The following is a 12,300-nucleotide window of genomic DNA, read 5'->3' as shown; positions in this document are numbered from 1 at the left end:
GCCGATGGTGAGGGTGGTGGGGGGGGGGTAGGGCGTTCGACAGCGGGATCCGAACCAGGGCCGACTAGACCCTCGGCCAGGGTCCCGGAATAAAAATTCTTGATAAGGTTTGCGGTTCGTATGGAAAGTTTTACGATTAAAAATGACCCAAAATTTTGCTTTTAGCAATAGAGATTGGCAATCAAAATAACGTTATTTAGATAGGCATAAATTGGCCTGTAATGACTAGGCCTACTTGACTAATTCAACCGCGTCGTTAAGGTCACGTGCTGTCTCATGAAGCGCAAACCAATCGACTGACTGGAAACAGTGCTATAGCTTCATCATTTTTTTTTCACTGTTCCACACTTTCATTATTTTCCTAGCTGCTTGTTTTGCTCTGAACTTTTGTCTAACAACATACAGTAATGACCTTGGAAGTCTTGGAAGCAGAAAAAAAAAAACAGAGAAATGTCTTAATTATTGATGTTAAGTTTATTGTTTTCTAATTTTAATCTGATTGGTCGGTTTTTATTTGCTTTGCTATACTTCTGTTAATATTGTAGGCCTAAATATATATGGATGGGTGAGATTTTCTCATCAGTTTTCTTGAAAATGATCATCGGTCGAAACGTTGAATCTCAAAATGTCTCTTCACTTTTCGTTACTGTCTTTTTGTTTTATTTAAGACTAATTAGTGGATCCTCTGGATTTTAACAACTCCTATCTGTACTGTGCAGTGATGTGATTGTAGGCCTATGTTAGTAATATTTACTGTTTTCGTTCCCTCGAAATAGTTTAATATTTTTTCTAACCATGTCCCTTTAGGGGCTCCGTAATAATCCAACCTTCGCTCACCGCGTGATGTGAAAAAGCTACAGCAAGCAGTCCAGGGAAGCGAAGTTGCGCATGCGCTAGTAAATGAATAATTCATTAAATTTTTGCTCAACTTACCTACGATAAAAGAAATCGCGTCGGGGACAGCTACGCAGTGCAACGATTGCAGTAAAAACGGTGTAGCGACTCTGTAGCGATTGTATGGAAACCAAACTTCCAGACCACTTTTTCAAAGAACCAAATAGGCCTACATACAGTTTTCCCCCAATTCGAGAATTTTTTTTGGGACCTGAAAATTTGGGGAGGTCTCGGTGTTTGGTCATCATTTATAGAGAGAGGTGGTCAGTTTTGTGTTAACCGATGGACGATTGTTATATGGTTCTTTGACATCATTCACTACACCTGATGAATTTGAACCCAGCATAAGCCAGTATTTTTATTTCATACCGTGCGTCTACCAGACTATATTATATTCAGTTTTCCATAGGCCTATTATTTTTATTTATTATGATTCATTTAGTAAATTAAGACTGATTTGAATGTTAGTTTTTTTTGGTATTTTGTCCCCCTCATATGTATATGTTTTTTTACTTTTCTTACAGTAATTTTTATTATTTCATTATTTATTTATTTATTCTACTATTAATTAATTAGTTTATACTCTTGTTTTGTCATTACTTTGTGTTGAGGCTTCCTAATGATCAGCTCCGTCTGGATGGGCAACATTAAAATAAATAAAGTAACCTATTGCCGGTTCTTTGAAAATGTAGTCTCGTACCAAACCCTCTATTAAGGATATTCTATCTGTCAAAACCAAGAATTTTTTTTGGCTTAAATCAAAATTTGAATTGATCAATTTGTTTATATAATAAAGTTATGAACATTCAGTCAAAAACTGCATCAAAAACGACCCCCGAATACCCAACAATTAACAAACGAATTAGTTTTGGCATTCATTATCTAGTGAACTTTCTTGTAGGTCGACGTCAGCAAGGTAAGCCATGTGATGAACCGTATGACCTCATTTTTTATGACTAGCAATTAAAAACCCTCTGGAATAGAGAAATTTTTATGACTAGTCGGAGCAGGGAGTGGTCGGACCTTGAAAAATAATGAACCTAAAACCCATACGCATAATAATACTAAGAGCGATTTTGTCCCTGCGCTCTCTCATCATCGGGGGAAGTCAACGTCGGAACCTACCAATGCCATAGAGAATGAAAATAAACCTACCAATGAGCTACTCTTTTGAATTGGCAGAAAAATCAAAAGTATAGGCATTATATTATATATATATATTTTTTTACTTTATGTTATAAGCCCTTACTTCCCCAACCGAACCACTACGCCGTTTCTGTGTAGGCCTAGGCGGCCTATCTCGTTATCGTGCCTTTAGACAGTGACCGCCTATTAAAATACTGGTATCATATTAATTGTGATCGACGAAAATGACCTACAAACTAAGAAGGGCGGCACAAAAATAAGTAATGAGCAAGATAAAATAATCATGGAAATTATACATTTCAACTGTTTTTACGTAGCCTACTGTTTTGGAGGTATGTTTACAGGCATACTCGTAGTTCTGAGGCCACTCATCAAACTTTAAAATGAAAACTCCGCCGGATAATGGTAGCTTCTTCTCGTCTATCTATACAATACATGACGAGCCACCGTAACAGAAACTCACAAGATCTATCGGTATTTACAGTATTAGCAATATTGGGAGAGTCACGCATTTATGCGGAGGCTTTGAAAAGTTTGTTAAACTTAAAAAAACCGAAGACAAAACAACAAAATAATAAAGTAATGTGAAAAACTCAGTTACTTACGTCTGTGTCGGTTGAATTGAAGATCGCATCTGAAAGTAGGTTAGCTTCAGCAGACGAATAAAAAGGCGCGAATACGTGGACGCTTAACCCAATGATTTATATTCGCAGCTGTTCCCAGTGATTACTTAAAGTCTAGCTGAGTGCTAGTGTAGTTTATATGGGCCTACGTCAAGCGCACGCATCCGTCTTGTGCATGATCTTTATCAAAGAACCATGTTCACCACGGGGCATTTGGACGTAAAAGGGAAAGACAAATTACTACTGTCACATTTACGGTGTCAGTTTTGGCTCCTAACACGTATAAGGACCCAGAATCGCACACCATGTAAAAATAACATTGTATTGTAACTTTACACCATGTAAACGGTCAGAGATGATGTTTTGTGCATTATAACGGAGATCCACCCAGGAATATAATCACTCTAATGCGCTATAGTCGACCTAAATTATTATAATCCCTGTTTGTTCAGGAGGTTTGGGGAGTTTTCGTGTGAGAAAATTAATCTGTTATATGCTGGATTGAAGCAAACCAGGTGATATGGGGACGATCAGTTCTAACAAGCTCGCAAATGAAAAAAGATATTCAGAAAAACAGAGAACAAACCAAGGACTTCTTGAAATATTTCGGCTTGTTGATAAGATCATGGACCTATTTAATAGGTTAGAGAGGCCAGAAAAGGACAACTAGAGGGCGTGTTCGTGGATGACGTCAAAATAAGATAAATAGAAGTTTATGTTGGGAACATTTTAATTAAAGACATAATTTGTCATTTTGCTTCATTCCAACACAAAATTATTAACGTCTGCAGACCCATTCTAAATCATTGCATATTGAAGGCATTGCTTATTTACAAATATTTCATATAGGCCTAGCCTATTCGTTTCAATTTATAGCTTTGAATAGGCAATTTCAGCTGAAACATGATTAGACGTTTACAAAAATACAATTTTTTATGATAATACTGTAGGCCCTACGTGTGACTTGCATAAAGTAAGTACAATAGGTGATAACACTGTATCCTGAGGGATGTCACTTCCCTTGGTCAAACGACCGGCATACCCACCAAGCAATGTACGGTACCCTCTGCACAAGCCGTAGGATTTTTCAAACAGTGCGGGACAATGTCAGGGTGGACCCATTTAAATTCAAATAATGTGGACCCATTTTCATAAAAGTTGACCCAATTTACGAAAAAATATGAAAAATCTGGACACATTTTCTTAAAAGTTTCCCCATTTTAGGCTAAATATGAGAAATATGGAACCATTTTTGTAAAAAGTGGACTCTTTTACGTATAAAACTGCATATTTTGGACTAATTTTTTTTAAATGTGGACCCATTTTTTATGGAACCATTAGAAAAATTGTGGTGGACTGTCGCAACTGTCCCAATAGCTGGCTACGGCATTGCCTCTGCTACACTAGGAGAACAATAAAGTAATTACCCTAAAATCCCTACCGGTACCTCACCAAACTATGCATCATGAAGTAGGGACGTTCCAATACACCCCCATATAACCCTCTTATAATCCATCAAATATTGACTTGTGTAAAAAGACAATAGAGGTACAATGTTGCATCAAAATTATGTTGAGTTGTTGATTTATAAATAACTCTACATGACCTATTTTTTTTTCAAATTCGTCCGAATACTGTTAGACTGATCAAAATAAGTGATTGTCCTAATATTAAATGAAAACAATATTTCAACAAATTTATCATCATTTGTGTGTATATTTTTGTGTATTCCTCGCTCTGAAAAGCAAATTTCATGTACTTTGCTTGTATATATGACGATAAATGGAATCTTGAATCATTTAGTGAATTCCACAATTAATGCTTGGTCAGCTTCAAGCGTTAAATTACGTATATCCACTGAATTTCCTATCTCCCCATTTGTGTTAAATACAACCGTACCAATCTCCGAAACTCCATACAGATCAGTGTTGTGGAGATAATACCGATCTAAGATTTTGAAATCTGCTAGGTTTATTGCCACGAAGTACGTGGGGTAACCAATAAGTTCTCGTGCGTACGTAAGCACGTCTTTCTGTGCGCGTAGTATCCTCAGTTGATCAGTTTTGAACGTTCGTTTGCCACGCAATGACACCAGGTCTCGAAGACATTTTAAATACGTCAGGTTCCGCACCTAGATTATAAAAATAAAGAAAATTACTGATTTCAAGTTGTTAAACAACTTCAGGCCATTGGCACCTTGTATACATACAAACAAAAAATCATAAAATAATAATGAACAATGTGGAAGATTAGAGGCCTACGTAGTTAATTGTAAACGATTATCTATCTGATGATGTAGACAGATGCATATTTTTTTTATTACTAGTGGACTGTGCGAGATCATGAAGGAAAACATTTATATTGTGCAGGAAAATAAACATGATATCTGGGGATGTATTATTTTTCTCTTAAATCACTGTATAATTTACATTTGGGAAGAAGATGTATTTCGTCTTCAATATCCCCCTTACAAAAACATTACCGTACCGGTACAGAACGAGAATTATGACAGGTAAAGAACATATTATGAGCATTTAATTCACTTATAAATTCATTAGCATAGATCGTTGCCAATTCATGTAAATAGATGCGTTCTTGAATTGTAGCTTGTGGTAAAAGTATGTTTCTGGAAATTACGGTAGAGAATAGAGATACAACGAAATGAAGGACACAGAACGACAACATGGTAATAGGTTAATCTGGAAGCACTGAAAAATATTTTAAAGTAAAAAGTTTTTATTCTGTTTTTTGGATCATCAAAAAAGACCAAACTATATATACATATTAAATACTAATTCTAAAATATGTATTTTTAGTTACGAAAAACAGGGTTATCCTTGGTGTTTACACCGAATAAATCCATTCCATTCCGGTTTTTTTTCTTTGCAATTTTAGGCTTATCCCCGATATGCTCTTTTGTGATTAGATCGGTTTATGTTTTTTTGTTTTGTATTTTAAAAAGCATACTGTATTGAATAAATCAAATCAAAAATCGAATACAAGAAATTCATTTCATAGCCTAGAAAATCACTAAAGTAAACTAATAAACTGGAATTCATAATTATAAAAATGGTAAGTATTGGTAAAAAAAATTCAATTGAAAATAATTTGAGATATTACCTCAGCGTTAACATCAATGTAATTACTATTGATTGGTAGCCATAGATTTTCTGAATTGGCATCCGAGAACCCTGCATTAATATTGCTTGACCACTGCATCGGTGACCTCGCAGCATCTCGCGATATGTTATTAATAAGGTTGTCGTACTATAATAAGAAAAATTGTTATTGGATTAACATGACTAGGCTAGAGGATCACTGCGGGTATAAATTGGTTGATGATGTAGAGTAGATGTGAACTGGGTCAAAGTTGAGGTTAGTTGAACATTGCAGCGCGCAAACACCATTTGACCATGTACCAGTGTATCATTCGTTGAAACAAAAGAGAGAGAAAAAAAAAGAATGAAGGTCTAGTGTCAATCCAATTTCAATATTAATAATACATGTGATGGCCAATTCTATTGCCTCAGTGGGGCGGATCCAGATATGTCCAAAAAGGGGGGTGGGGGAAATCGAGAGGCAACACTATCCTAAGGTGAAATTTTTGTTCCCTAGAAGTCCGGAAAAAAACCTCTTGGGCGATCAATAATTCCTTTTTCTTTCTTTCCTTTTTTTTTCCTTTCCAAAAGTGAGGGGGTGCCCCTGCTTAGAACATTTTGAAGGAAACCAGAAATTGATACGAAGAGATAAAAAATCCTGACAGAAAAAAACTTGCCAATACAAGGAAGATATGAGGGAATTCCAACAAAATTGATGAACAAAACATGAGTATAATGTAATAAGGTAAGGGGATACCTGTGCACTAAATTTGAGATGTCAAGTCAATGCGTTCTATAGCATTCATATTGGTTGGGTAAGTAGTACCATTTTATTTGAATAAACGCCCCTTGGTGTTTATGTTTAGGAGGTTTTTAAGGAGAGCATGTATGAGGGGGCTGTTTATTTATTGATTAATTTATTTATTTTGGTGTATTGTGGACGTATATACAGGAGGCCTACTCAAATAAACGCCTCCAGCTTTAAGTGAAAATGTAGAAAACAGGGGGTGGATCCAGAATTTTCCAAACGGGGGGGGGGGTGGTGTGGAACAACAGTTTTAGAATAGGCAGGCCTTAGTGAGTAGCACATGACGTTGATTTGCAGTAAAATTTTAAAATTTAGTGGCGAAACGTTCCCTACTGGATCCGCCCGTGGAAAACAACAAAAATTATTACCGTTTCGTTAATTTCGAAAATTTTTGGATCCCTTGAAATAGTATGTGTCACTGGGATGTCCGTCATACCGATTTCGTCCCCGTAATACAAGACAGCTGACCCGGGAAGTGTTAACAACAGGGTCATCATCGCCTTGGATATGTAATTATATCGCGACATGATTCGATGATTATCAGCTGATCCAATCTAAAAGAAATATGATTGACATGATTAATACTCTTGCCTAAAATATTTTAGGTCGGCATAAAGTTGTCCCGCCATATAGGGTTGAAAGATGTTTACATTGTGTTGAGGAAAACTTCGATCCCCAATCTGAGACCTATCCGGGCCACAACGACACTTTGAGAAAAACGTGCGATGGCCTAATAGAACTATACAAGGAGTGTACTACATGTCCGTACGGCTCAGTTAATAGAAACAGAAAAGTATACGTTAGTCTATAGTTCTTAGGTTCAATTGCCGATTGGGTGAACGCATTTTCCATTGTCACTGATGGAAGTATATTTATGGAAAGTATCGTCTTGTTGTTAAAATGCTTAAGATGAGGACGTATGGCATATTTTCAGGGCATAAAAAGAACTACTGCTGTTCGACTACGCATGTAAAAGGAGGGTGAAATATCTTCTAATCGGATTTGGATTTCTAAACGAAGACCCCATTTGCGGTCCACTTGGTGAAGTCATCTGCATAGACACTCCTATACATATACACATATATATTTGTTCATAATACTTACCGACCAACTTGTAATTGAACCTTCTGGTTTTACTCTCAGCCATTCCTCTATTTTTGAAGCCAAGACCGTTCCACTTAATGATCCATAGAGGGCGTAATTGAAGGCGTAGTCGGCCATTCCTTCTGTTGAGTACTTCAGTGTTTCAGTCAGGTTGCTACCGTTTACATCAACGACCAAAAGTCTGTAGATAGGAAATGCTTATACTGTATCTTAGGATAATGAATATTAATAATAGGCCTAATAGTAATATTGATAACCAGGTGATATGAAATTATTTACGCCCACCCGCCTCTCATATGAAACTGCCTATATCATTAAATGCCTACAATGTCATGTTTTATCAATTCGATTTTTATTATCACTGAGAAGTTACATTATGATAACATACACATTCTGTAGGCCTATACTTATTTTTAATGTTTTAATGGCCTACTTGCGAACACTCTCGCCATCTCCTGCCATCGTTTCGTATTCTTGCATTACGCTCCTCCACGTCTTCAGTAGCTGGTAGACTTCCTGTTGATCTCGGGTATAAATGTGTGACAGCTCTTCATAGCTTTTAAGTATCTACAGTGATAATAACAATAATAATAATAATAATAATAATAATAATAATAATAATAATAACAATAATAATAATAATAATAACAATAATAACAATAATAACTACAATGACATTGATAATACAGCAATAACAATAGTAGTATATTTTTTTATTATTATATTATTATTATTATTATTATTAATTATTATTATTATAACTATAATAATGTAAATAAAAACAATAATTGATAATTGGTAATGATAATACAATAATAACAATAATAATTCTTTTTTTTAATGAAATCTCTTTTCCTGGATGACAAAACATGCGTGGTTCTGGTTAAGTGAAAATCCGTGATCCCCTCCCCCATTCCTCTCCTTTTGTGATTAAACTTCTCGCATCAAGGGGTTAAGGGCCCTATGGTTTGGCCGAACCTTCTTTTTTTTGGGCGAACCACTTTTTTCGACCTTTATGCAACCTCTTCCTCAGGCCTCTGGAGGCTTTCTCATAGGAACCACCTCTCTTAAACATCCTGGATTGGGACCCGGAGCCCTACCACTAAACAAAACAACGATAAAACCAGCATTACTCACGTATTGACAAGATACAGGAGCATTGTTCGTTTTGTAAGCCCACTTACCTGTGTTTCATTGTCGTAGGTGTAGTATATCGGGTTGACGGGCTCGTCTCGATTTAACTCATTAGATTCAAAAATCGAGTTAACATGACGTAAGAAAAATCCATCTACGTTCTGCGATAACCAATAGTGCAGCACATCCTAAAGAAAAGTAATCCTGTGTGGTCTGTCTCTTATACACATCTAGATGTGTATAAGAGACAGCCACCGCATTTCAAGACTTCTGATACTGACGATAACATGTAAAACGCACCTTGTTTGTGAATCTCATCAACGAGGTTCTTGAAGTCTTCGGATGTACCGATCATAGGGTCAATCTCGATGAAGTTGGACACATCGTACCCCAGATCTTGGTAGGGGGTCTGTGATACGGATCCCAGCCAGATGATCGACACGCCAATGTCTTTCAAATAACTTAGTTTCTCTTTTATACCTAAATACATTAAACAGAATAAATACCTGCTTTTAAGCCTATAAGTATTTTTGTTGAAATTAAAGATATTGTTATCAATGTCAGCATTATATTAAGAAACTACAGAAAGATGTGTCACATTACAGTATTAGAACCGGGGTCGCATCACTCATTGTCAATAATAAAAATGAAGAAGTTGACGCCTTAGGTAAACTGTTCACTGCGTAGCCTTACTACATTGATCGAATATTATTTTTCATACTTTTAATGTCCTTTTTATAAGACTGAAATAGGGTCTCTGATACCTTTTTTTATTGGAAGTATTATTCAGAAATGTTAATGTACAAATTGATTTACCAAATTTTGTTTTGTTTGTCTCTCGAAGAGAAAGGCTGCCCTCTATAAATATTATGATTGCGCTGTCTTTATGATGTCATAAAGATTTGAAATGAAGTCGGGTGTTGACCAGAACGAAACGAATAATACAATTTATTATTATATCTCCCTTATTTTTTTTCCATCTAAACCTTCTCCTACTGCCTGATATTAACCATATTATTCAACAAGGTACTTTGTTATACTCTGCCATTCATTCTGTTTCCCCCCCCCCCCACCACAAACATGTTTACCTTTAATCACTCCATTCACAATTATCATACTCGATCGAGAAATGATATTGCAATACCTAATTACGACTCCAATTATTTTCAACACAATATTAGATACACTGGTCCGATACTCTGGAACAATTTACCACCCACAATTTTAAACTCAGTCTCTGTCAGGTTCTTTTCCAAAAAAGAAACTCATGAATCACTTTATTTCGCAATACGAAAATATTTTGTGTGTATAGGTTTGTGTTTGTGGGTGTGGCTGTGTTTTTGTGAGTTTGTATTCTGGCCTTCCAACACACTATTTTTTAAACACTTCTTCCTTTTAATTTTTTTTTTGTCCCATAAACAATTTTTATTGTCTTTGAATATGATAATATTAACGATAACGATAATAATAATAATAATAATAATAATAATAATACAGTAATAATATTAATAATATATTAATAATAATGATAATGATAATAATAATAATAATAATAATAATAATAATAATAATAATAATAATACAGTAATAATATTAATAATATATTAATATTAATAATAATGATAATAATGATAATATCATTTATGTTAAACACCGACTTACCGTTGATATCTCCGATTCCATCTCCGTTAGAATCCCTGAAAGATCTTGGTAGAATCTGGTACCCTATTCCCAGTTCGTACCAGTTGTTATTTGTTGGACATGGTGGCGTATTAACAAGCATGCTGACCGCTACGGCAAATAAAATAATATAAGTTAAAAATAGCATCACCAGAGCCGCCCTTCGTGGGTATGCCCACATAGGCTTCGATGACAGAATCAAAAGTTCATTTTTCCCCATAGCCCGCGTCGAGCCCGGGTCATCATTGTGTATACGTCTTCGTCTCGTAGCCTGAGTGTTCGTTCGTTCATGAATCGTCGGTACGGCAAATTCAGCAGAGCTAGACGTTGCGAAGACTGTGGACTGTGTTTGCTTAGGCTTGTATACAAGCGATGAAGCCATAACGTCAAACTCAAATTCATTTGTGCTGTCCCACTCTGAGACCTGTTTTTTATCCTTGCTTTTACCAACCATATTTGATAGATGTGTAGGCCTAAGTCTGCGTTCAAATTTATTTCATACAAATCGAATTCTTCTTCCTTACAAGTCATACATTGACTTCCAGAGCGGGATCCCTAATACATAATTACATTAACAATTGAGAATTTGCCTCTGAATGGATATATTGACAATAAAAGTGCTATGCTTCAGTGAGGCTTTTTTTGTTGGTGTCGAGTTCGCTTCAGACGATTAATTGTTGGCCTGAAGATTATGGGTTAACTTAATGGATAAAGTAGCATTGGCCTAGTTTATAGGCATTTTTGTTTTGTTTTTTTTTTGTTTTTGTTTTTTTTTTAACAATGTGGTGAATATCGATCCTTTTATTTTATTCATTCATCATTCTCAATTCATTAGTTCTGCCGTCATAAAATGGTTTCTTATATATATCATATCGCCTTCTTACGATCTACGAAAGACTTCCATAGATATTAATTTTAGCCTTTTTTATTTCCTCGCCTAATTTATTTTCTGTACTACTCATGTTTGCATAATGTGTGTGATTATTTGCTATTGTTACGTGGTTATATTATGCATATGCATGATTCGCATCAATATTTTTTTTTTAAACAGGTCTCACCCTATAAAGGATTGTATATACACTTTCAGAAATCTGCCCACCACAATCAGATGCAATTTCGGCTGCAGTATAGGCCTACATTATACACGAACACACTGTTACCAGTACACTTTTTCAAATAAGAACACATTTTATATGAACTTTGAGGCTGAATTTGCTTAACAATTAAGAACTAAATAAGAACAGAAAAAATTGAGACCCTGGGGTCAAATGAGGTTTTAAAAAATAAACCAAAATAATAACAAATTTAGCCTGAAATTGGCAAAAAATACGAACAGTGAGCCTTAAGCAAATAATAAGTTTTTTTTTTTTTTTATAATACAAGGTGTATAGTAGGCAAAACCGAGACACAACCTCTCCTTTCCCTGCTGAGTTTTGTTTTTGAGCCAATAAAATTAGAACTGTGCTACCTCTTCAATTGCTGAATAGGCCTACTGTATATCAAATATTAAAAATCTTCATTAATTTAACTGCTGTCGTTAAAATTATTTTTTTATTAATTCATAAAAATAGAAATATTTGACTGTCTTATACTTACTCAGTCTTGGACGTTGTCATCAGGACTAAACTCGGCCCCCAACCTCCATTTCTGCAGCACATTACGCTCCCATCGTATTCACATTAATTTGCGAATGTTCAGTTGACATGACGACGATGTGATATCGAATATCAGACTCCTACTAGTTAAAGACATAAGTTTGATCAATTTGAAAAAAGCGTAGTAAATAAAACTCAATGCAAGCACACGCAAAATT

General features: G+C 35.4%; 1 protein-coding gene across 1 annotated transcript; it reads right to left on the bottom strand.

The window, feature by feature from the left end:
• Positions 1-3,375: 3,375 nt before the first annotated feature.
• Positions 3,376-11,121, bottom strand: LOC117125500 (neutral and basic amino acid transport protein rBAT-like). The gene is made up of 8 exons (XM_033272004.1): positions 10,470-11,121; positions 9,085-9,287; positions 8,858-8,995; positions 8,107-8,240; positions 7,674-7,854; positions 6,938-7,123; positions 5,784-5,930; positions 3,376-4,794 (listed from the first exon to the last, which is right to left on the bottom strand). Exons 1-8 carry the CDS (start codon positions 10,939-10,941, stop codon positions 4,459-4,461), a joined length of 1,797 nt encoding a protein of 598 aa, XP_033127895.1. The 5' UTR covers positions 10,942-11,121; the 3' UTR covers positions 3,376-4,458.
• Between the last annotated feature and the right edge of the window lie 1,179 nt (positions 11,122-12,300).

Source organism: Anneissia japonica, unplaced genomic scaffold (genome assembly GCF_011630105.1).
Source record: "Anneissia japonica isolate Jap-2015-1 unplaced genomic scaffold, ASM1163010v1 scaffold7731_len1735946_cov199, whole genome shotgun sequence".
Taxonomy (NCBI): Eukaryota; Metazoa; Echinodermata; class Crinoidea; order Comatulida; family Comatulidae; genus Anneissia; species Anneissia japonica.
This window is presented reverse-complemented; position numbering and strand designations above follow the sequence as displayed.

What these genes read in the sequence shown, in the direction of transcription:
- LOC117125500 (XM_033272004.1), bottom strand. Translation starts at nt 10,941, where the DNA reads ATGGTTGGTAAAAGCAAGGATAAAAAACAGGTCTCAGAGTGGGACAGC. An exon ending in GTTCAATTACAAGTTGGTCG is followed by an intron (nt 7,124 to 7,673) that starts GTAAGTATTATG and finishes TATTTCTTTTAG; the next exon opens with ATTGGATCAGCTGATAATCA. An exon ending in TTTTCGAAATTAACGAAACG is followed by an intron (nt 5,931 to 6,937) that starts GTAATAATTTTT and finishes TTCTTATTATAG; the next exon opens with TACGACAACCTTATTAATAA.